The sequence below is a fragment of the Bactrocera neohumeralis genome, chromosome 4 (assembly GCF_024586455.1).
Source record: "Bactrocera neohumeralis isolate Rockhampton chromosome 4, APGP_CSIRO_Bneo_wtdbg2-racon-allhic-juicebox.fasta_v2, whole genome shotgun sequence".
Lineage (NCBI taxonomy): Eukaryota > Metazoa > Arthropoda > Insecta > Diptera > Tephritidae > Bactrocera > Bactrocera neohumeralis.
The window spans coordinates 21642898-21668812 of record NC_065921.1 but is presented as its reverse complement, the minus strand read 5'-3'; the positions used below and the strand labels follow the sequence as shown (position 1 = coordinate 21668812).

Here is a 25915-nt window from a genome sequence, read left to right as displayed (position 1 = left end):
ACAACCATAAACCTTTATTGTCCATTAAGCTTTGGAATGGTGTTTACTAAAGTAAGTTAACAATGTGAAGCCTATGCTCATAAAGGCAAGTAACGGTGCCTAGATTGACAATGTGAATTATAATAATATTAATAATAATAAAAAGGCTACTATACAAGGAAATAAACCTACAAACACTGACAAGTGTCGAAATTATGAAGCGTCGAAATCAAAGTATTTTTTTTTTTTTTTAATTGAAAAGGTAATTTAATTACAATTACAATTTATATATATATAGCACTAGCGGTTAAGCCATCAGCTTAAAAAAATCAAAAATCAAAGTAATACACAACAAAAATATGTGATATACAAATCTTAGGTAGATTATAAAATCTTTATCTTTTATGAAGTTTATTTTTAATTTTTAATTGTTTGCCATTTGAAGTGAAAGACCGGACTAGAGTCCGTGGTATCGAACGAAAAACAGTTCTAGAGACACTATCTATCCCGTGAACATCGCCGGAAGTTGTATGGCTGCGAACTTTGACTTAATACCGGATTACTTGGATCATGGAATCCGGCAAACCGAACTCTGGGGAAGGTTGGTACAGGCGTTTACTGTCAGGAGCTATATATCAACTCCAGTTTCAGACTTCCCGACTATTGCAATGTCTTCCAGACTGAGGTTGCAGACATCAAAGTAGCAGCATTTACTCCACCTTCAGAGAAGTGACCATTCACTCAGATAGCAGAGCGGCGACGGTCTGGCCTTGAACTCATTAACAGTGCGTTCATGGCTGGTAAAAGAGTGTCAAACCTCGCTATTAACAGCATTGAGTGCCTTTGTGATAAAACTGGCATGGTTGCAAAGCCACAGCGGAATCGCAGGAAATTGTAAAGCTGATAAGCTAGCAAGAAAAGGCAGCCTAGAACCGTTTCTGGTAGACTTAATCGTATTGAAAATTCTTTATACTTACTTACTCTGCTAAGAAGGACAATACTTCTAAAAATGGTTTACTTAAGTTTTACTTAGCTTTGTCACCCTGAATACTATACATAAGAGCTTTTATTGTAGGTATGCAACACTTCAATACCTGTTTCAACATAAATACATAATATATAGATATGTATGTACCATATATATGTAAGTAATTTTGTCTGTCCATGCGTAAACATAAAGCCGCATTTCTTTCAGTTTTCATATAATATTGTCATTACAAATTGTGGAATATGGTCCACTAACATACATAATTACCACAGCAGCACTGCTCTGCTGCCTGACTGACTGACACACATAGAGCGAGTAGAATAAGCGCAGACAAACCGGTGCGCAACACACAAATCATAACCAACAAAAGCAACAATGGTCATTAAGCATCGACAGCTGTCATAATGCGGTCAGCAAGTGTTGGCAGCAACAATAACAAATAATTTAATTGAAGAATGAAGAAATATGCTTGACTTCTAAGGTGAACAAAACGAGAAAAAAGTGCCGAATAAAATTGCTTGACATTCATGTCGTCCTTTGTTATAACTGTTCTCGATTTGCTAACAGTAAAAACGCGCGCACAATATTGTATGAATGAATGAAATAAAAGTGAGTAAGTGCTTGAACAACTATAATGTCAATAATGATAATGACAACAAAGCAGTAAACAAAAATAAAAGCGCGACAGCAAATGCAGATGGGTCAAGCAACCGGTAATATTACAAACGAGTTCGACGCGCATTTTCTGTTGCAAATCAGCCAGTTGTTTTGCTTTCATGTTATTTATTTGGCAATTTACGCACTTTTCTTGCTACTCCCAATTGTCGGTGGCGGTATGCAGTATTCTAGCACACGGTTGTAGTGTAATTTGCTGAGACAACTGTTTGGTGGAGCGCGCTATTAACATATCCGGAATGTGTGGGATTTTTTTTGTGCGTTCAGGGTTGTTTGTATAATGTGGAGAGGCATAAACATTGCTGTAGGTTATTATTAGATTATTACTTTACTCATATAAAGAGGCAATTTCACTTTAGAAATTCATTTAATTCGCTTTCAAGGAGAGAGTTCTACAAGATCGTTCATCAAAAAATAAGAAAATAAATTGCACACACCTCAATTTATTTGAGCGATCACTCATGTTGTAAACTAATCAAACGACACACCTACTTTTCATTACTGCTTTCGAGTTGTATTCTTGAATTTTTAACTTTATTTACTTCATTCTCCAAATACCTGAAGTTTGTTGATTATGCTGTTGAAATTTCCATTTAGACACGCCGGAAATTCATGTATTCAAGTAATCTACACATATGATTTTATGTTTTCGTAATTAAGTGCAGGTACAATTTTTCATGCATACATACACACATATGAACACTTAATTTTTTCTCCCTATTTTGTACCTGTGCCGGCAAGCGTAGCACCCTAGCAAAAAAACTTGTGGCGGTTGAAATTATCAACACTTTGGTGGTTGCGGTTCAGTGGCTCAGAACAATCAGCCAACAAACCTTGCTACGTACATATATATATGTATATACGAGTATGTTAGTAATTAGATTCACGCAATATTTACTGACACTAGTAAAAAGGAGTGCGCTAAATTTGACCGCGTTGAAGTCACTTAGTGGGGACACAGCGGGATACAAACATATCGAGTTAGGGATCGGACTAGAAATAAAAGTTTCGGAGAAATTAGAACCACTTCATTGAAGTTGAGCGCTTCTGCCTTGAGTTTAAAATTTAGCAGGCAGTTTGAAAATGTTCTTCTGGATCGAGCCTTTGAATCATCCAATACATATGCAAATCGCACATTTGTCCGTAGAATTGTTGTTAAAGAACATAATTTACCGTTAACCGTAGCAGGCTGACAGTGTGTATCGAAGAGCTTAGACTCTATAGCATATTTCTTTATTACACTTATTTGAGTTCAAGCATAGTTTACTAGATGCGATTTTTCCTTCTTCTACCCTCTGTCATATGATGTGTAAGTATATACAAGTGACTTTGCAGGCTGCATTTGATATTTGGACTTTTCTCAACATTTTCTATATGCAAATTCTTCTTTTCCAAGGTTAGTGCTCAAGATTTTCCATGATTGAATCAGATGTAATCTAAAATCAGCCGAAGAATGGGTAATGCTTTACAGTTATCAGCAACAAAAGTAAATATCCGCATGTAATACTCGAATTATATTAACGATCATTAATTAGGAAACATTTGATTCGCTTGTCACTTTAGCTCTTGAAAGTACTGTGTGGACTGAAAATGAAGCTCTGCCGAAACATATTACTTGTACATTAGTTTTTATATTTATATATTCACTGTGCCTAAAGTCTGACCAATATATGTTTCAAGATAAAATAGGATCGGGTGTGTTGAAAATATCGAAAATCTGAAGAAAACATGTTTTTATATTTGCATCCTGAACAGGGTATATTAAGTTTCCCAAAAAGTTTGTAACATTAAGAAAGAAACTAAAATATATTTAGTAGTCGAAAAAGTCTTTTCGTATTTCCAATCAAACTTTAACTTGTTTTTTTATATTTATACTAATAAATAAACAAATATGTACCATTTGCGACCACTTTTTGCCAATTTCCGCTAGAGACATTATTCCAACATTGTAAAACTTTTCTAGTTTCTCGGCGAAAAACTGCGAGAAGTAATTTTCACAGGCTTCTCTTGAAGCCAACTTTACTCCATTAAGGGAGTTCTGCATTGACCAAAACAAATGGTAGTCCGATGGTGCAAGATCAGGGCTATACGGTGAATGCATCAAAACTTCCCATCCAAGCTTTCCCAGTTTTTGCCGATTTATCAAAGATATGTGTGGTCTAGCATTGTCCTAATGGAAGAAGAAGCCCTTTATGTTGATCAGTTCTGGCCGTTTTTTTTTCGATTGCTTGCTTTAATCTCACCAGTTGTTGACCGTAAAATGTAGAATCAATCGTTCGACTAGGCTGAAGCTCATAGTGGATGATTCCATTCCAATCCCACTAAACACTCAGCATAACCTTTCGAGGCGTCAATCCTGGCTTTGCGACCAATTACTATGAGCTTCACCACGCTTGAGCCATGAGCTTTATCGCACATTATTGTCGCATTTGATCCACTGTTCGTCTCCTGCTACCATTCGCTTTAGAAATGGTTCGATTTCATTTCGTTTTAACAAAGAATCGCAGATGTTAATTCGATCCAAATTAAATTTTTCACAGAGAATTCATGTGGTACCCAAACATCGAGATTCTTTTTGTAGCCAGCCTTTTTTTAAATGTTTCAAAATCGTTTGATGATGAATGTTAAGTTCCTTAGCGACGTCATGGCTGCTTATGTCACGATCCTGGTCAATCTTTTTCATAATTTCATCGACTTTTTCAACGATAGGTCGAAGCCGAAAAGGAAGCTGAAGCAGACCAAAAATCATGATTGTGTTGACAGTTTTTTCGAATATAGAGGTATTGTGCACTTCGAATTCCTTCCGACCGGCCAAACTGTCAACAAGGAATACTATTTGAGTGTAAAAAGAGGCCGGAATTATGAACCGTCAACTCTTGGTTTTTGAACCTAGACAATGCATTGATTCGTCAAATTTTCAGCCAATATTGTGTCACAACTACCGTATTCTCCGGTTTTAGCTCCATGTGACGAGAATTGCCGGAACAGCGGGCATACATAATGAATAATCGGAACAAAATATGGGTATGGAAAACTTCTAATTCTACGAAATATCTGAACGAATAACAGTTCTTGAGAGAAATCTTTAATATTCATGACTGGTGGCCTCTTAAGTTAACGTTTTTAATTGTTTTTCATTGAAAAAATGTGATAAAATTTGTTTTTTTGTTTGGACTTACGAGCTACGCTTAATCAATCTTTAGTTTCGGCTGTAATGCACCGCGGTAAGTTGCAGTAATTTAGTCTGGACAGTATCAATTTTCTACCTCGGTGCTGCAGTGAAAGCTCCGAGCAATAGTGTGAAGACATCCTCAAAAAGACCAAAATAGTCAAAAAAAAAGATATAAATATAAATGATATACCGGTCTTCAGAATAAAGAGTGTGTATCTTAGAAACTCGCAATTTAAGACTAAAACCAATATCAATCGAGATTTATGACTTTCAAGACCTAATCAGCCAATAATTAAACCATTCTTAACAACTGAATAAATATATGATAAATAAATTAAAATATACGCTTTTACTTTCGAATGCATTGAAGCATAAATACGATTTATGACTCAAATAAAATATGAAACTGACCGCTGTATTAAATTATCTATCACACGATCGAAAAGCGGCGCACTACGCATGGCTACAGTTACAATCTCGGTTTCACTTACATGCCTATAGCAGTATATATATTTAATTACCAGATGTCAGTGCATTAGAGTATCTGCTGTAGGATTTATGTTTTATATTTCCGAGTCAACAGTGCGTGCAAAATAGATCAATGATCTTTATGGTCCAACGCCGTTGCGCATTTGGCCTGCAGACACTTGAGTCGCCGCGCGGCAGCACTAATGAAGGCAACTTTTCGAAAATTCAGAAAAAAAACTGTAACTTAGCGCTTTGCTAGCTAAAAGCAAGCATAAACCTCCATCTAACCAAGTAAGTCACTAATGAGCGTGTGTTATGTTTGTATGCGCTTATTCACATTTCTGGCATGGATTTCTCTGGCACGCATGGTTTGAGTCACAGCTGTCAGCAACTCGGATGTAGAAGTTCAAGTTAATTTCTACGCAGTTTGAACTAGATTTTAGAGTGAACCTGCAAACTTGACCAAAGTGGCGAAATATATATTTTTTTTACGAATGGATATGTGTCTGTATATATGCATATATGTTTATAGATATGTTGCTGCTTCAAGTTATTATTAAGTTCATCATATTTCGCTTTGTTAGTCGTTGCTTAATGAGTCTTTAAAATATCGTAGAATTAGATTAATGGCTGCGCATACCGACAATCTTTTACATGCCTGCATAGATATTCACTTTAACAAAAAAAATATATATAAATATATCATATATAGTATATACTTTTATATACATACATATATATATTGTTATACATATATACTTATTATCTATATATAATTTTCATAATTTCTGCTGTCAGAACAAAGTCCCAACGCTTTGAAAGTCACTCACAATTATAGCTCTCTAATGACGGACGTGGCAAATGATCTTGGCCGGTTGATCTGTTAATTGTCGTGCTACTTTGGTAACACACATTGGCAGGCTGACAGTTGAGGGAGATTCATTTATTTTTAATAGAAACCAGTGATGAAATTAGTTATGAGCACACATATACTTTCGTACATACAAAGTTACATATGTATATGTTGCGATGGAAATTTACACCTGTAAATGTCTCAAGACATTCTAAGGAAAATCATATTTAAGTAGTTGTGGAAATGTGTAATTTTCATAGTTTGTTCAACTGAAGTTTCTTATACCAAATAGCAAATTATATACAGAGTAATTATTTGCGTACAAACGACTACGAGTTGAGCGGAAATAACTAAAGACTTAAGCGCCAAACTTGTGCGGAAAATTGTTTCCTTTGAGAGTAGTGAGAATCTGGTTAAAGCAATGACTTTCGACAATAACAACCTTTTCAATGTATATATTATTTTTTTTTAAATATTTTCCGAACATTTTTTCATTAAATAGTAACTCTTAGTTGACAATTCAAAAGTAGGTGCAGGAGGAGCGTATATAATATAAAATATTGATATAAAATATTTTTATAAAATATTAATATTAAACATAGATATTTTATATGCTCCTACTTTCTTGAATTGTCAACAAAGCATCCATATCTTATAGCGTTTTATTTGCTCGATTAAAATGCTGACTCCTTATGTGGCAACAGTATGTACATAAATACTATGTTACACCTTGTAGAAATTTTCAATTTTTTTCGTAGTAGAAGAACAAAAAATTAACAAAATTGTCCGATTCATTATGGTTGATAGAAAAACTTGATTAAACATAAAATAACTAACAAAAATGTTAAATGAACAGCCAACTCTCACTCCTACGTCTTGAGAAGGGAAGAAAATGTGTACTTGTTTCTGGCTAAAAGGCAAAATTCCGCGAGAAAAACACGAACCTGTCAAAATGCTTCAAAAAGTAATCGTAAATTTGACGGTCCGAGCAGAGGATAGATAGAGATATTTACGAAAACCATTGAAGATGATATGAATACAATTAAGAATTAAATTGTTTATTATCTAATGCAAACTAGAAGCTCTAGGAATAATGACTGCGAGAGGAGCCCTGTACAAAATGCACATTTATATATACACTATTATAACGGACATATTTTGAAGCATCGTTATAACGCAAGAGGATTCTCATCTATATCAAGATATCACTAATTTATATGTTTGATTTTTACTTTTGCTACTACCATATTGTTTTTAGTAGAGTCTCTGTTAAGAATTTTTATGCACTCCGGTACCCATGTTGATTTGATTTCAACAGACTAGATGGCTAATGGCATAGACCTCAGTTTGAAAAATGCCAATGTGCATGGAGTGGTTGTTGCGTGGTTCAACTATACCAACCCCAATTCCATCTACCGGTTTCGAACCACCGAGCATGCAACCTTCCAATTGACTTTTGGTGCCCAATGAGACTTTAATTTTCTTTTCAAAGTAAATTCTCTTGACAATATCGATTTTGAATCGTATATAGCAAAGAGTGTCATCGGTAGACTCTCTTCAATCATATTCTGTTTCTGTTCTTAACATTTCCTAATGACAGCAGGGCTAAAATAGACCTCAACAACTATATATGGAGCGGAATATCAAAGATTTGGTCCAAAGCAGCAGCTCAGTACTGTTATTATTCAAAATACAGGCAAGAAAAAGACCTATATTTTATTTCGGCAATTTAAAAATTATTAAAAAAAAAATATAATAAAGAAAAATCCGAAATGTCGCACATTGCGGTTGTATTACAACGACAAAGGGAAGGCGAACTACGCGTAGAAGACATCACTTTTGAGAAGCAATACACATTTAGCCATGATGATAATTGTGTTATTACCGAAATGCCTCTTTTGGTAAGTGAGGAGGATGAAAAAGATGCGATAAAAGAGGGAGCAGAAAGAGATATTGCAGATGATGTCACAATAGAAGAAGTCGACTACTAAATGCGACCAAAAACCACTCAGGCTTGCAGAAGCAAACCAGAGGGAGTGAGAAATGAAGAAGAAAAGAAGAAAGCAGAAGAACTGAAATAGATAGCAAATTAAAAAAAAAAATCGGAAATTACAAGAATAGAAGATAAAACAAAAGAGGAGGTAAACGCAAGCATCTCAGTAATTAGCGAAAGTACATACATTGTGGAAGCAGATAGACTTTTGGACAAGGATTTGAAACCAATTAACGAAACGGATGGGATGTCCGCCAACAAAACACGCTTAACAATCGCCGAAGTTAAGTAAGGACGAAAGCAATAAAGAGGAGAACACAATGATACAAAAATGAAGCGCAAAATCAAAGGTACACCGTCGTCGAGTGAAAAAAAGGACAGGATACCTTTGTAATGACAGGATCTTACAAACCAAATACAGTATTTTGCTTCAGTAATTTTTCATACTCCATTTCCACTCCGTTGGAAGGACCAAGTAGAGAAGGACCTGGCTTCGCTTGGAATATCCAATTGGCGCCAAGTAGCGAAAAGAAGAAACGACTGGCGCGCTGTTGTTAACTCGGCTATAATCGCATTAGCGGTGTCTACGCCAATTAAGAAGAAGAAGAAGAATTTTTCATATGAGGATAAGCACGTTAAAATTATTCAAATAGCGCTCTCCTATCTATTAATTGGCTCAGTAAAGAAGTTATGCTTTGTTGCCTTCAATTTCACAGAGTGGCGAATAGAACGAGCAACTCGCTTAAATAATTGGGTTATATAAAAACATACTCCAGTATGCGATTGTTAAATTGATTTTGCTTTTGCATTCAAATTGCAAAATTTAAAAAAATTTAGAGAGAGCAATAATATTTCGGTAAATACAATGACCTTTCAATATATAAGTCGTATGCTTGGCTTTCGCAAAGATCATAATAGCTTTAAGGGAGTATTCTGGTTTAGAAGCCCGAATTTTAGGTATTTTTTTTTTGACGCGATAAAAAAAATCAAAAATTATTTTGACTACCCATTTTTTTATATGCTTTTTATTGATATTCTAAGAATACAAAACATAAATAATATAAGAAAAAAAATTAAATTAAAAAAACTGCAGGTCGGCGAAATAGAGACTGATGAAACAATGGCTTTTCCTGGTGTGCAGGATATAAATCCTTTCCGTGACCTAAAATGAAAATTTATGCGAAATCCGTGAAGAGTAAAAGTGTAGTTATCGCACTACGAAACGTTTTTGAAAAAAAAAAAGTTTTAATAAAATGGTGGAGGTTTGAAATAAAGTTTCGTATTTTCCCTGTTTTTTTGTGGTTCGGAATTTTAAAAAAAAAAAGAAATCTTTCGAAAGCTCTTCGTAGTGCGATACTATAATGTAAAAGAAACCTTTGTGTAAAATTTCATGTGAATCGGTTGAGTAGAACTTGAGATGTCATGCACACCGTTTCTAGAAAAGTAGTTATGAGAAAACCGAGTTTCAAGTTTGAGAATTAGTCGCGCGAGTTGCGTCGCCAATCGACTCCACCACTTATAATATTTTTCATTCCTCTAAAATGTAAGTTGAATCTTTAGATTCATATTAAATTGCAAAATACATAAATAAGGAAATATTCATAAGCAAGCATTAAATTCCTTTAAAAATGAAATCAAATGCCACTGTTATTATTCGATATGTTTATTTAAGATATGCCGGGTCGTTGATGCTGAGGAATGTCAAATCAGCACAACGGCTCCAGGTAAATTTAGCAAATAAGATTTTTATAAAGAATAAAATTATTATTAATAAACTGGACGGCAAGCCGCACAGTACGGTAAATTAGCCGGAGTTTTATTATTCAAACGAAAGATATGTAATTTCCGATAAATTACATATCATATCGTAATTCGTGCATTCGGAGTCGGAGTCACAAAATGAGCTGTAACTCGGAAAATAATTTGAATTTCGAAAAATCCTCTTAGCGACACTTTCTTGAAGGGTTATAATATAAAAATATGCAAAAAAAAAATCAATTTTTTTCGAATTTCTAAACCAGAATACCCCCTTAATGCTTGGTGGTTCATGAAAATCATAAGCGAACTTATCCATAAAGAAAATACGATGAAGAATATAGGGCTCAAACAGGTGCGACAATAAGCAGCTGACTATTAGTGAGGGGGTTCATCAAAAAACCAAAAGTGGTAAATAGGTAGTTGGATATGGGTCTAAAAATACACTGAAGCTCATTACATGCCTCAGCTACTCGACTAAGTGCAACAGAAATCCTTTTTTTCTTTTGGAGCAGCAAGAGAGAGCCAAAAATTTTTTAGAGAAAATCTTGAATATGCTCAGCAAGTAGTTTCTTAATTTTTTTGTTAAGCCTTACAACAAGTTATAAGACAAACCGGCTATTATAAGATGTAGAAGGTATAACTTCAATCAGAAACCGATTATTAAGTAGTATTTCCAACTAAAATTAGTAGTTAAACTTATTATGTACTCAACTACGTAATTACTTGAAGTAATTTAGTTAAATATATAGTCAACACATAAAGTTACTCATAAGCTAGGTATACGTTTCCATTATGGCGAAGACACTCCCAAACATGTCATCAGTCATACATGCGAGCATTCTTCTTCATTTGAGTTGTCGTTTTAATAAACAAAATGCCTGTATGCCGAAGATAACTCCCCCACAAAACGTGGGATTGAAGAATTGTTTAAAGAAAACATAAGAACGTAATAAGAATAAGAACACCTACAAGCATAAAGTGACTGCATGTACATATGTATGTGCGTGAGTAAGAACATTTATACATAATTAAGCAAGCGGCAGTGAAGCGGCGCTGACGGCTACGAGGTAGGCTTGTGAAAAGCGCAGGCGTATGGGACAAAATATAAACACACACATGTGGAGGTGTGTGTGTGTCTGTGGAAATTGCACAGTGCAAATTGAGGGGCGACTGATATGCACAGAATAAATAGTTGAATGCCAAGCGTAATTGTTCTCATTCAACAGACCGTGAAGAAGAAAATGAGACCCACGTCCGTTTCGTGTACAACCATATAAGTTGCATGTACATTGTACATGTATGTATGTATGTATGTATGTGCCAACTGTGGCCAGAATCATCAGCACCAAAGGTAATATTAAATATTTTATGTGTCTCCTTAAGCGCTGGTGGGCTTCTGGAAGAATGTTGTGTCTGCTAACGACAAGCTGACGTTCAGGAAAGGAATTTCATTTAAATGCTGGTTGTTGTTGTTAGCTAGTTAATAGCAGATAGACACACGAGTACGAGTTTGGTTAAGTGAAGGAAGTCAACTGTCGGCTGCAATAAGTGTTGCTAGATATTTATGTATGGGAAATAATTAAACTCGAAATTGAAGTCACACAACAACAATGATAACAATAACAACAACCACTGATAGTTGTGTGAATCGACGGCGTTGATGCATTCGCTGGTTGCATTATTCAACGCCATTTGTTGCAGCAACTGACAGTCGCACTGCAGGCAAATTGCCGCAGGAAGTGCTGTGGGTGCAGTAGGCATGCGCAGCCGGCAAGCGTACTCAGTTGCGGGCACTGACAAGTTCGCAACAGTTGTGCTTTGTGCGAACTACGCATTCTTGTTGCTGCATTCGCTTGTTGCAAGCTGTCGCTGATGCGCGAAATTTATTTTATTTCTTTGCTTTTTTTTCTATCCACACCATTAAAAGTATCTGTTGGGAAAGATCGCGGCAACACTTGAGTAATGTGTGGAAGTTCCGGCAATTGAACGAGTTTTGCTTGTAATTTGAAAAGCCGCATAAATTTATAAAACCAAACTTTTGCTTATACTACTTAGTTCGCATTTTCCTGAGGTTTTAAAATATTCTAAAAAAAAACTTTTAAAGACTAAAAATGTTTTTAAAGTCAGAAGGGCTACAGCTGAAAATTTTCTACTCTAACAAACTAATCTGCAAGAATCGATGGCTGGGAAATCAATCTTGGCACCGAAACACAACTTGTCTAAGGTGTCACGAAAATGTCTCACCTATTTCGAATAAGGTCATACCAAAGAACAGTAGTCCTTAAATTAGGTATAGTTTAGGTTGGGTGAGGTTAGTTTAGGTTGGGTTAGGTTAAATGGCTGATCAAAGAACGCACGTGGACTACCATACATATGTAGCCCTTTGTGAGGCCATAAAAAAGAGGAACTCCTGTGTTCGAACTTCTAAATGAACAAATCGCTTAGTAGCCAAATCCAAATTGCACAGGCGTTTAATTTTCAAACTCTTCCGCTCTATGGGATATTTCAATATATGCGCTCCCAAGTATTTAAGTCTTGACCTCCCGAACGCGGAACAGTCAAGAAGTAAGAGTTGAGCTGTTTCCACTTCATCTTCATATGACGTCTGGTAGGATTCCCAGACTTACTGTGTGGACGTCAATTGGGCAATAACCCATTAAAGCCACAAAACTAACGAGAGGCTAGCGTTACAGAGGACAAAGAGATCACTAGATCTCTTGCGATCGATCTTGGACGAAACGGCTTTTGCGACAGCGCATGTATTGATGGTGGCCAGCGCTTCAGCGAGGTCCAGCTATCTAGTAGAGAGAACACAAGAGGATACGGGGGCACCGACCCGCTCCCATTCTAATGATAGCGGCTCTAGGGTACCTTTTCTTGCTAGCTCATCAGATGGACAATTTTACACTTTGGTCGATATTGTTGGTTTAATGTCAGTTATAGGCACTGAGGTCTTTATATTCGGCACGGAAAAGTTAAGACCCGATTTATCAAATGGGTGTCAAACCTAGAACTGGTACAAAGTTGGGATCTGAGGTCTTTATTGTGCTAATTTATTGTGAGTCTGATGGAATTCCGGGTTCAGCGTTATATGTGAAATAGGAGCGGTAAAAATTGGTCTAGTAGTTCAGAGAATATATCATTTAATATGTCATCAATGGCAAAAGTCTCTCCAGCAAAAATTAAAAAATTTAATGATAATTTCTTAAAATTAAGCAAAGCAATTAATTTAGTCTAAGATTAGTATTCAAGCATGATGATCAACACTCTTATAAAACCGATTTTTCTTATAAGTTCGATTTCTATAATAAGGGCTAGATTCATATCAGGTGACTATAGCGATCAGGTGACTACAAATAAAACTCTTTGAATTGAACTGTAAAGCTATAAATTATTATATAAAATCTATAAAATAGATTCCTCAGATAAGAAAATCTGCGAGATCTGAGAACAATTCCTTTCTTTATTTTTTCAGAAGGATATTTTTGTTTATGGATTATCACCAGTTGGTGATCCGGTTTATAATTGACACAACGGGAGGCTCATTAATCACAAATCCTAAATTTTGCGTATAAAAAGTCACACTCCTTTAGACGTTAGGCCAATCTAGAGTACTAATAAAAAAACTAAAACCCACCATTTATTCTGTAAGTCTTTTTCCTACTTTTGAATAGCTTTCTCTCAGGCTTTTTCAAACATATATTCAGATTAAACATACTTTGGATTATTTTTTTAACGAGAATCGCCGCCTGCAACGATGATTTTATGAACTTTTTGACCTAAAACAAGAACAAACAATTTAACTTCGTCTATACCAAAGCTATAATACTCTTCACAGGTGCATTTATTCTTGCATAAAAGGATTTATGCTGTAGTGTTTGCCTTGGCAAATAGTCTGTGCCGAATTTCGTGAAGATAATTTGTCCAATAAAGAAAATTTACAAACAAGAACCTGGCTTTGATCCGTTAGTTTGTATAACAGTTATATGCTACAGTGGTCTGACAAAGACGTTTCCGACAAGTAAGCAGCTTCTTGAGGATAACACGATGTGCGCAAAATTTCAAAGCGATATCTCAATAACTGAGGTACTAATACACTTATATACAAACAGACATTTAATGTGACATGGGGACCTGGATTTACACCTGACCAAAATATTCAGTGGTAGCTTTAGAAGCTACATATACAAATACCGTCTGACTTTAGTTTATGTTGTCCGACATGTATAGAATGTACAGAACAGGTAATCTTTCATTGCCCAAGGTTTTCAATTATAAGGAAAAGCTGAAAATCACAATAGGCGGTGTGTAGTGTCACGTTGGAAAATTTGACTACACTTATGTGCGAGATCTATGTAAAATGGAAAGCTATCAGCGAAGCGGCAGCTCTAATTATGACAAGACTAAGACAATTGCAACAAATTAGGCGTCAGTCCGTACAATAGAAGATACTTAAATATCTTCTTCTCTCCCATAAAGTAATACCTTGTCCAGTGGTTCCGTGGGAGAGACATGAGATGGGAGTAGGTTAGATTTAGCGGATTAAAGTTCCCCACTCCGGCTTTTGATCCTTCCTCCTAATATAAAAAAAATACATTTAATGTTCTAACTGAATCAACTGACTAACCCGAACGCTTTGGCACTACAGCGCTTAGAATTAAAACATATTTTTAGACTTTTCTAACAATTGAGTAACATTTTCAGGACCCTAAAGTATACTAGCCATAGTTTTTTTTTTGGAAAATCCTTAATTACTGATTTTAAATGCTTAAGATATCAGCTATATATAATTTTCAACTGCTTTTCATTAGGATATACTAAAACTAATAAAAGTCAACAATGAGATGCATTTAAGCGGCTATAAATTTGAAGTGGCACAGCAACTAATTTGTCACATTAAAAATTAATCTCACAAAAAACAAGCAAACAAAATGAAAAGATAAACATGAAATCAGCCGCTTTATTTACCGAAATTAAATTTATTTGCGCCACAGCATTACACCGCTTTTGAACTTGCCAGCTTATGTGCTGCGTCAACGCTTCTGTGTGCAGCGCCACCCGTGCCGGCTAAAAATACACACAGCTTACAGCAACCAAAAACCAAAGCCCACACCGACGCCCGCGTTTGGCGAGTGACTGCGACGCGTAGCATCTTCGTTAGGCAGTCGGCTGCGCGCAGCGCGTAAACAACAGGTGAAAGATAATCCGCGCGATTGTTTCGTGGCTTTGTGTGTTGCCGCAAAATGCCACAGCGAGCGCTGGCATGCGCTGTTTGCTCACTTTTAATGAGCCGGTGTTGCATTACCTAATGCATGTTTTTACCCACACCCTACCGCGCGGCATACCTTCGCGGCGGCAAGTGGTGCCCACTTTAAAGTTATCTCTCTGTTGACCGTGTTCATGTACAAACTTATTTTTTTTTCATTTAATTTTTAGTTTTTGTTTCTGTTTCTTTTTTCAACTAATAATTTTTTTGTGGCGCATTTAAGTTTTATCGCATAACATGTCGGCCAATGTAACTGTCATCGCAACAAAGCAGTTCATTCATTGCCACAGTTTCTTCACAGTGCAACTACGAAATAATTTGCTTGCTTTTGCCTTGTGACATGTCACCAATGTCACGCCGGTGTGTGGTAAATGTTTGCAGAAACAGTTATGGCCATAAAACGGCAACCCTGAAGACATGCTTGAATATATGCATTTAGCCTTTGTCGTTTTATTTAATTGACGTTGTAATAAATTATGCAATTTTAATTGTTAATTGCACGTTTTAATTACTTATATGCAAAAATGTATAGTTACAATGTTTAGGTTAGGTTAGGTAGATTGTTTGTCTGACGACACACCTAGGCCTTTATGACGGCCGTTGTGATACCACCGTGGCTAATATGTGTATTTCCCTTCTAACTTGACTCCATCATCATAATAATCATTCACAAACTCTTAAATGACTGTTTCCACCACTCATTTAAATTCATTATAATCCCAATTTGAGACAAACATTTATGAGTAGGTTAGTTTTATTGAAGAAACCAAACTTCTGACAACGATTTTGTATAAGCAATTTTTTTAAGCAAAAACTCAATAGCCGACAACATAACTAACATTCGATGAATCATGGATTCAAATCTAATACGAATCAAAATCAAAAATATGAGCAGCGGATCTCGCTGCTCCCAACTGAAACGACTTTTAAATGAGCACAACAAGGCGATGGCTTAAACAAAGGTACATATATGTATTTCTCAGACCAGATCAAGCCAATCATAAGAAAAGGTACAAAGCTGTAAGCACTTTAAATGAAAATGCATCAAACAACTGAGCCTCAAGGCAAAATCATTCTATTCCTAGGGTAAAAGTAAATTGCGTGCATTTTAAGTGAAAGTTAGGTTAAGTAAAAATTCGAGTAGTTACCGAGAATGATTTCGTGAGTCGTGCTTTATAACGTTCTCTGTTTTTGAAATTCCATTTGCTTTTTGCTTACAAATGTTTCGACGATATTTAATAATTAATCGTCTCAGGTACTAACATTGAATTTACTGGATAGTTTTAAAAACTATACTATGTTCCATCAACCGATATTTAGATTTTATGTCAATATAAAACAAAGACAATGGAACTCCCACAGTGGCTCTGTTTTAAATCTAAAAATTCTCATGTTAAAAAACTTATGTTTTAGCAAAATTCTCTTTTCTTATTCAACATGATTCCCATGAAGAATGATACACTGATTAAAGCCATCTTCAATCTTTTCAATACAATTTTTGTAGTACGATTTGTCTCTTGTTTCGAAATAGGCCTCAGTTTCGGCCATCACCTGTTCATTCGACGAAAATTTCTTCCCAGCGAGTATTCTTTCGAGATCTGAGAATAGGAATTAGTCGCTGGGGCCAAATCTGGAGAATACGGTGGAAACGAGAGCGATGCAAAGCAAAAGAGAGCTCGTTTATGAGTAGATTCGATTAGATTAGATAAGTAAGTGAGGATTGCACTGCGACCTAGTGTCTATTGTGCCCTTTCCTAAGTCACAACGTCTCACATAGCTCCAGCAAATTGATAAATTCCAATATACTGCTAGGTGCTGTTGAGGCAATGTGATCCCTATTTGGAAAAATGTATCCAAGGGCCTTTATCCTGCGCCTACTGACTGTTGTGCAGTCAATTAACAGGTGTTCTGAAGTTTCAGACTTCAAGTCACACAACCGGCAACTCGCGCAAGAAGCTGGCTCATGCTATATAAGTGATTCTTGCGCTTACAGTGGCCAAGGTAGAAGGCAATAAGTAGCCGAAGTTTTTCTCTTGGAAGGTTGATTACATATTTGAAGGTTGTAACCACCGAATGCCTAGAAGTTGTTGCCAATGCTTCTCCCTACCCTTTGTTTCATCCTTGTGAACCAGCTCTTTTATGGTGTGGGAACCAACCACACTGAAAGGTTCCGGTTCTACCATGTTGGTGGATGCTGCGAAGCGGGCAAGTTCATCAGCCAGTTCATTCCCCGGCTATACCTCTATGACCTAGCACCCAAACAAGGTGAACTTAGTTACGATCTGATAGACTATTCAGGAGTATATCCTGCACCAATAACGAATTAATCTCGTACGTAGATATCGCTTTGAGTGCCGGTTGACTATCGTTTAGTATAGTTATACGTTCATTGCATTGTAGGTTTAACTCTACACACCGACTTATAGCAAAGAACTCTGCTTGGAATATGCTCGGAAAACTAGCCATTAGTCTGGAGAGTTTTGTGCGTGGCTCGAAAGCGGAATCGTTCCATTTGGCCTTACTGCTGAGGGTAACTTTAAACTTCCTAATGAAGTTAACCCTTTTGGTAATGCTATTTCTTGGGAGAAGAGCCAGTGGTTTTTCGTTTCGCCACTTAGGTCCTTCATGCGTTGGGAAGATTTCATGGGTAAAAACCTCTAAACTTAGCATATCAATCCTTGATCTGCCATTGAATCGCAATCTTTCCAAAATATTTGATAATAAATAATAAATATGCTATAATTTATATACAATTGTTTGAGGTTCCTATAGACTTAAATGTAAATATGCAAACATTGGTTATCTTATGGCACTATTTTTAAACGGCACTCTTCATACTTCTGGTCCCCTACATTAAATAAATTTAACATACCCGAATAGCAACTTGAAACACTTATATTATTTCGAAAAAATCCAACATTTTAAAGTATCTAATTCTCCGCGTCACTCAGACAAGTAAACTTGTAGCAATACTCAAATATATGTACAGCTCAAAATTTCATTGAAAATCTTTAACGGACCATTACCCACACTACAGGCTATAATTAACACTCTACACTAAGTAATGCTGATAATAACGGTGAAGCGGAAAATATTGCATTTGCAATAGCACTTTGTACGAAAAAAATATAAATATATATTTTATGTAAATTATCGGTTAGATTTGGTAGCGTGTAACAAAAGAAATGCATATTAAATAGCGGCACGAAACGCACCCCACTGTGCGTAGCCTGCAAGGTATGCATACATACATACATACTATGACATACAGCTGTAATTGCAAATGTAATGCAAAGGTAATGCGAGCGTCTGTAGCTGTCTTGCGGCTACTAAGCGATGTGATGCGTTCAAATTTCATGCGGCGGCAAAAGTATTACAGTTACAAGGGGTAGCAATGCATTTTTGGGGAGGTGCAAGCGCATTTGCATATTCGGAGGGAACTGAATCGAAATAAATGCAAATAGAAATGTTATGCGGTTGCATGCTGTTCACTACTTGTGCACTAGTTATGCATATATTTATAATAATTTTTTTGCTATTTGGGAAAAGTGTTTATTAAAAAAATAATAATAAATGCTTTTGATTTAATTATAAGGTTTCTCTATGTGGTTTCTACACATTTATTATTATTACTTTTTTTTAAAGGTTTCTCTGTGTGGTTTCTACACATTTATTATTATTATTATTTTTTTATATATTTTTTATTTATTTTTATTTTTTTGGTTTCTGAAACTTCAATTTATTTGTAAATTGTACTCACCAATTTTTCTTATTTTTCAGTTATGTTTCAATACAAAACTTGTGAACATTAACGACTGTACGCGATAATAAATATGGATGCTGGCAGCGTGGTTAGCGAGCCGATTTCGGCGCATCATCGTGCATTTGCGAAACAAAAATCCGCTTCAATGGTGAGTAAATTAACTGTAAATGAAATGAGAAAGGCAAATATTATACATATAATTCAGTTTTCGGTTTAAAACTGTTTTTAAGACATTTTGATTTTATTGTGATTTAATGCATTTTAAAACGTCTATATGCGCATATAAATATTAGGGTGGGTAAAAAAAAAATATTTTTTTCGTTAAAATAGATTCTTAGACACCTTTAAGAGGACCTCTCCAATTATGAGGTCTTAATTTTAACGGGAAGTTACTCCGATTCGGAGATTTTCGTTGAGTTGTCTAAGGAACTATTTTGTCAGAGCACCAAACGAAAAAGAATATTCGTGTTTTTTACTCACCTTAATATGTTTTAAAATATTTTGAAAGCCAAAAATGAAAATTAAAAGAAATAGCATCTTCATTTTCTATCTTTGATGTATAGTTATTGTCTTAAGGATTTACTGCCTCAAAATGCAGTGTAGTGAAAATATATCTTTCATATTAAAGACTATATACATATATACATACATATATTAAAAGCTACATATATGAAATATATATTTTCAATTCACTGGTGCATTTTTAAGGGCATAAAATGACTAACTATGTTTGGCTTACAGACCGGAACAATCTAAACTATGCTGACCTTTTCAAATTATTCGACAATTTTATTAATAAATTTATTTAAAAATTTTCGAATTCGAATTCTCCAAATTGTTTGAAAAATTTATTAATAAATTTTCGTTTTTAATAAATTTTCTAATAATTATTATAATTGTTCCGACCAATTAGCCAAACTCAGTCTGAAAATTGATTACCTTAAAATCGAATAGTTTAAAATAAAAATTATTTTTTTTTAATTTCAAAATCTCCTCAGAAATCTTCAAGCAATCTTCTAAGCGCTTTAAGTTTTAATTTTATACAAAAAAGTATGTCATCTGTTTTTTTTTATTACATCTGCAAGTTTTCAAATTTTATTTGTACCTTTTAACTATCCCATTGGTTTCGAAACATTTTAGGAAGGAATCCTGAAAAAATTGTTTTTTAAACCAAACAAAGAAACTTAAATGTCAAGATAGTTGCTTACAATATATATTTTTTTATTATTAACTGGAAAATATATGTATTATAACCCTTTGAAAGATAGCAAATTGGCTGCTGGAGCCTTCGGATAAATGTAAAAAAAAATATTTCGTCACAGATTTTAAGCAAGAAGTTAAGTCTGAAGGAATTTTATCGCCGACGTGATTTAAGCGAATATTTCTACAGATATTTTTTTACAACTGGATCAACTCTGCAGTTAAGTTGAGTCTCAAAAAATTTCATCTCTTCCAAGATTGAGGAGAATATTCCTTAAAATTATTTTGTTTTACCCCTTGGTCAACACTGTAATCGTCACATCCCAATAATAGTCATTGCCAACAGTCTGTCAAATCTATTTTCCTTTAGGGTGGGGAGTATTTTTGTATGAGCATTTGACATCACGAAATATACATTCTCGAAATGGCGTCGGGTTGGTAGGTTCACACTGGCGTGGCGCACGCAGCAGTTATTGAACCTTTTAGTTATTTTATGAGGTTGTCAAACAGATATGAGGAGAATGCAATGAGTGCAAATCTACTTTTTTCGACAAATGTATTTTTGGAGAAAATAATATATTTATTTTATTTATATACTTCAATACTGAAATATTTTTTACGGTATTGGAAGCGTTTTTTTTTTTATTTCATTGTAGCAGCTGTTTAGAGGAACCTTCCCAATTAAGGGACCGGACATTCCAGGTGCATGCCCTTAAACCGTAATCCTTAACACGTTTGCCGGGTCGTCATCAAAAAGGAAGTCTGTCATTCGAGGCTGTTTTTTCCAGCTTTTTATGTGGCGGGGCCTAAAGCCGGCGCACAACCCTTCTCACTTTAGCTCGTCCTCAAACGGATGTTTTGATGTAAAATAATCGGTTCTGTCCACTTCCAAGCAAATGTCAATCAGAGAACTTCGCTCACTTGCGTGAACTTCTAAACATGGCTTAATTCTCTGTATACGCCAATAGAGAAGAAGAAGAATATACTATAAGAAAATAGAGACTTCTACTAACATAAAGTGCATTAACTTTAAAAAAAACTTACAAATTGATGAGAATTTTTATTCAAACAGTAAAATCTTTTTCAATTTTAAGCTGAAATAAGGTCGCCTTCATAATATTTTAGATAGCAAAGAGTATAGTGTGTTTGTGACAAGACAAGAAGCAAAAGAAGAAGCTAAGTGAAACCAAATTTCGTGAGGAACTTTTATTTGTACAAGATAAAAATAAAAATCCCAAAAACTGTGATATTTGAATTTTTCGCATAAATTTTGAGGTTATGTAGAAAAAAGTATTGATACAAAAATTGAAGTTCTTTTCATTACCAACAATTTTGCATTATAACTTTTTTCCAAAGGACTTGAAAATTTGCCTGAAATCAAGCTAAACTGTTTCTGAGCCTAAAAATGTCAACCGCGCGCCTCAATTTCCGCTTCCCGAGCTCGGAGCGCGTGTAAATTAATTTTCATTAGATTTTTGTTATTTTAGCTTTAGCTTTGGAATACAACAAATTATGGTTTCTTTGAATTTTTGGCATTTTTAAAGATGAATTTCATTTTCATTTCTGGGCTATGATTTTTTTTTTATTAATATTAACTAATTAAATTCTATAACTTAATAGTCAATAGCAAATTTACATTTCCGTTTGAATAAACGAAAATTCGAGCTCTTATACAAAAACCAGCGAAAATCTCTTGAAAGCCGAATAAATATCAATAAATTTTCCCTGCCGCTGCGCTTTGGTCTGATTGCAAGGCCGTTAATTACTCTAACATTTTTTCGTTTCACAGCGAATGAACTACATATAAATATTTATATTTACAAGTCTTCATTGTAAATATGTATGTTTGAATATACTTGTGCGTATGTATGCGCATAAATACGTTCAGTGTGCCATTGAAAATCGGCTTAAAAATCGTTTATTTACAACCATATATCAGTTATTTACTCAATAGCCGCATTGTTATTGCTTATATAATCAGCTGGCTTGGTAAAGAAAGTTTTATGATTTATGAAATTTGTTATTGATTTCGCTTTCGTTTCACATTTTCACATTGAAATTTAATAAGCAACTAATTTATGTGCGGTTTTCACGCATGCAACAGCAACATGCAACATTGAAATGCTCCAAACAACAAATGAAATTTGCGCTTTATTTTTTTATAATAAATAAGTACAAATTTGAGTAAGTAATTGAAGTGATGAAAATGAAAATAATTTTATTATATTTATTTTAGATCGAAGCAAGCGTTTCTAGTTGTTGGCATGTTGAACAGCAGTAATATTGTATTTTCTTATCTCCTTCTCCCATATTATAGCCAAAACTCTAGCAGCAAATTATTTGAGATTTTCCCAACCGAAAATAACTGCAAATATTTTCAACTAATATTTTTTTTCAAATAACTGTAAATGTTTGTAACAATCAATCGTTAATGAATGGCGTATTTATGTATGTGAGCAACAAACACTTTCCCTAAGTGACATGCAATTAGGCACAGTGGGATGGTAGTGGTAAAATGAATGCTTAAAAAATAATTACATATAAAATAAATAAGAAACAATTCATTATTAAGTATTGTCATTATTTTAAGAGCATATATATACATTTTTTATTAAAACAAAAATATTTAACTGTACAAAATACAATTTTTTTAAGTTAAAATTAACAAATAAGAATTAACTTCACTGTACGATAAATTATTTGTATATAATTTTTCTCTAATTAGTTAGTAAAGGCTCGAAGGTTTGAAGTTTAACGTTTAATTCGATTCAAAAATATCCCATAACGAGGTAAAGAGATTTTGCAAAAAATGTTATATTAATTCGGTCGGTACCGTAGCGATAGAAAATACTTCCAAACTTGACAAAAGTAAATAAAAGTTTGCAAAACAAATGTTTTTGGTGACCTTATAAAAAAGTTTTGTTTTTTTAGTAAACAAATTTACACTTTAAAGTAGGTTAAGAAAAGTTTAAAAATCTAGTTCCTTCGATCATTACCTGATAATTATATCAAGGCAGTAACCTCGTATCGCATATCGGCCAAAAGTGTCTTGGGAAGCAGTGCGGCAGTGGAAAGTGTTCCCAAAAGTAAGCAACTTCACTTCTACTGAGTGTCAGGCCACAAAAGCATCAAGGGCAATAAATAGTGGACGACATTGCCAAGAATGCTGTCATCCGAAAACGTGATTAACATTGGCAATCACATCTATTTTCTATACGACGGTCTTGACAGAAGCATGACAAGAAAATCATTCTATCATCAGATGGAACGAGCTAGCTGGTTGCAAAACTGCAAAAGACATGGGCAAAACGGTAGATCGGAAGTAAACAAAATTTCGATTGCACTCGATAGAAGAGACTGTAGAAACATAATGCGAATACTAACTGGTCAGTGTGTGGTGGCGACACACGCCCGCAGGATGGGGCTGACAGATCGAGAAGACAACAGGAAATGTTTAAAGTAGGCAACCAGGCAAGCAATGGACTATCTATTGTACACTTGTGCCGCCTTGACAACACTGCGCTGTAATTTGCCAGCGATCTGAGGTCATCGAAGAGGAAGGTGAGGGGCGTGGTTGAATTTTAAGGTGTCAAAAACCGGTTAACACGATTTCCGGCAAAACTACAAGTTCAATAGAAAAAGTGATATGACAAAATTGTTGTCAATGAAAAGATCTACAACTTTTGTACCAACGCTTTTTTTACATAATTTCAAAATTTATATGAAAAATTTCAATTATCCCAGTTTTCAGGTTTTTTTATTTTTATTTGATACGAATATAAATTCCTCACGAAATTTGGTGTTACACTCTTGGTTTCAAATAAATTATACAACGTGCTTTCTAAAGTAAACAGGACCTTTTGAATCTAGCGCCCATGGTGGCGCCATCTATATGTCGACTGGTGCCTTAGAATCTGCTATCTTTATCGATTGTCCAGTGAGAATTTCATGACATTTCATCGATTAGAAGTGAAGTTATTGCGTTTTAAGTGTCAGTATGTTTGTCTTATCGGTGCGAAAATGAACTTCGAACAAAGAACCAACATTAAATTTTGTTTTAAAATTGGATTTCAATTCAAAAAGACAATTGTTCTGTTTTTCTTTTTTAAACTCCTGTTTACATTGGAACACACCTTGTATTTTCTTTCTTTTAAAATATTAAGCAGGAAATACTTTTATTTCGACTTAAAAACGAATAAAACCTTAATTTTCAGTCAAAAATTCTCACCTCAAAATATCACATTTTTTTAAAGGTCCTCAGACTTTATGTTTGTTGAAATCTCTATATTTTTATGGTATAAAAAATATATACATACAACTTTATTCGAAAATGGAAAAAATAACCCCACAATAGGTTTTAACCTACTTTGAATTTCTTTAATTTCTTATCATTTTCAAAGGCTTCTACACTGATATGCGAAATACACGCAAACTTCAAAATTTCGAATATTCTTAAATATCTATACTTTCCGAAATTTTTAAAGGCGAAACATTTGAAGTTTCTGCTAAACTCTCTGCATTTATTTAAGCATAAAAAATTAAAAAATTTTACAATTTTTGCCAAAAATTATACCACTCAAACCCACTGTGGCACAACAAAACTTCGCATGACCAATCATTCGGATTTAAACTCCACCAATTATACGAATTCATTGAAGTGCGGCGCTACCGTTTTCGCTCACAATATTTACACATGTTTGCCAAATGAAAAATACAACAAAATAATTCCGTAAATTAAATAAATACACGCATATCTATTTTAATTATTTTCATTATTGCTGTATGTAAGAATGCCATTAATAGACGATTGCCGCTACTTCGCATGTTTTATTGTGTTTTATGTTGCGTTCGCTTCACCGTACCGAAAGTTGTGCGTGAGCAGGTTAAACTCATTTAATTGTAATGCCGCACTTTTCTTTTTTTTTCATTTTCTACGCGCTTGTTATTGTTGTTAAAAAAATGTGCGAAATTTTGCTCGCATAACTATTATCTAACGGTACAAACAGCGCATATGTAACATTTTTTACAAATAATCGCAACTCTTTAATTAATACAAATATTTTTGTTATTGTATGTAATTTGCTGATAATAATACATATATATGATATGTGAACAAAGTGTGTAAGATTACACGTGTATTTTTTAATATTTTTTTTTGGAAGTTGGAAAATTAATTTCACTTCTTTACACTATGAGTGCGTCGTTGCCTGTACGTGCTTGCCCTCATTTGAACTTGGCAACTAAATTCGACGTAACTGTAAATGGTGATTTTTATAGACCACGCTGAGTTTGAACTTCAATTTTACTAAATGCTAAATAAACTTTACGATTTGCTGGCTTTTACAATTAAACATTTTGACCTTTCGATAACAAAGTTGAACGCCTAAATGTATACTATACAAAAATTAAGGTATTTTAGAGAGTATGATTACCGTTATTGAGGTATATATTTACAGTATTAGACACATTAAATGTATTATAATGACAAAACAGTATTTTTTGTTTTTTAGAAAATTTTGGTTTAATCGAAAAAAAATATTTTTTCACCTTTAATCTCCGACCGCAAAAATTGTCAGTCTGTTATTTTCATCAGAACTTTATATGATTTCTCAAAAAAAGTATTAATTTGACTATAGAATATTTACTTTGTAATACAGTAAGGCTCAATGTGGGTTTTTTGCAGCCAAAAAATGCCTATTTTCGCCAATTTTATTTTTATTTTATTCATATAACAAAAAAAGACAAATAATATAACAAAGGAATTAATCTCTTACAACTTTTGAACATATACAAAGAGCAT

At 34.4% G+C, this 25915-nt stretch overlaps 1 protein-coding gene across 1 annotated transcript in view; it reads left to right on the top strand.

Annotated features, from left to right (window-relative positions):
• The window catches only part of LOC126756029 (uncharacterized), an 84746-nt gene that overhangs the window by 21243 nt on the left and 37588 nt on the right, over nucleotides 1-25915 (top strand). Inside the window, exon 2 of the mRNA XM_050468822.1 lies at nucleotides 18933-19063. Coding sequence (XP_050324779.1) covers nucleotides 18986-19063 — 78 coding nt within the window. The 5' untranslated portion in view covers nucleotides 18933-18985. The remainder of the gene's footprint in view (nucleotides 1-18932; nucleotides 19064-25915) is intronic.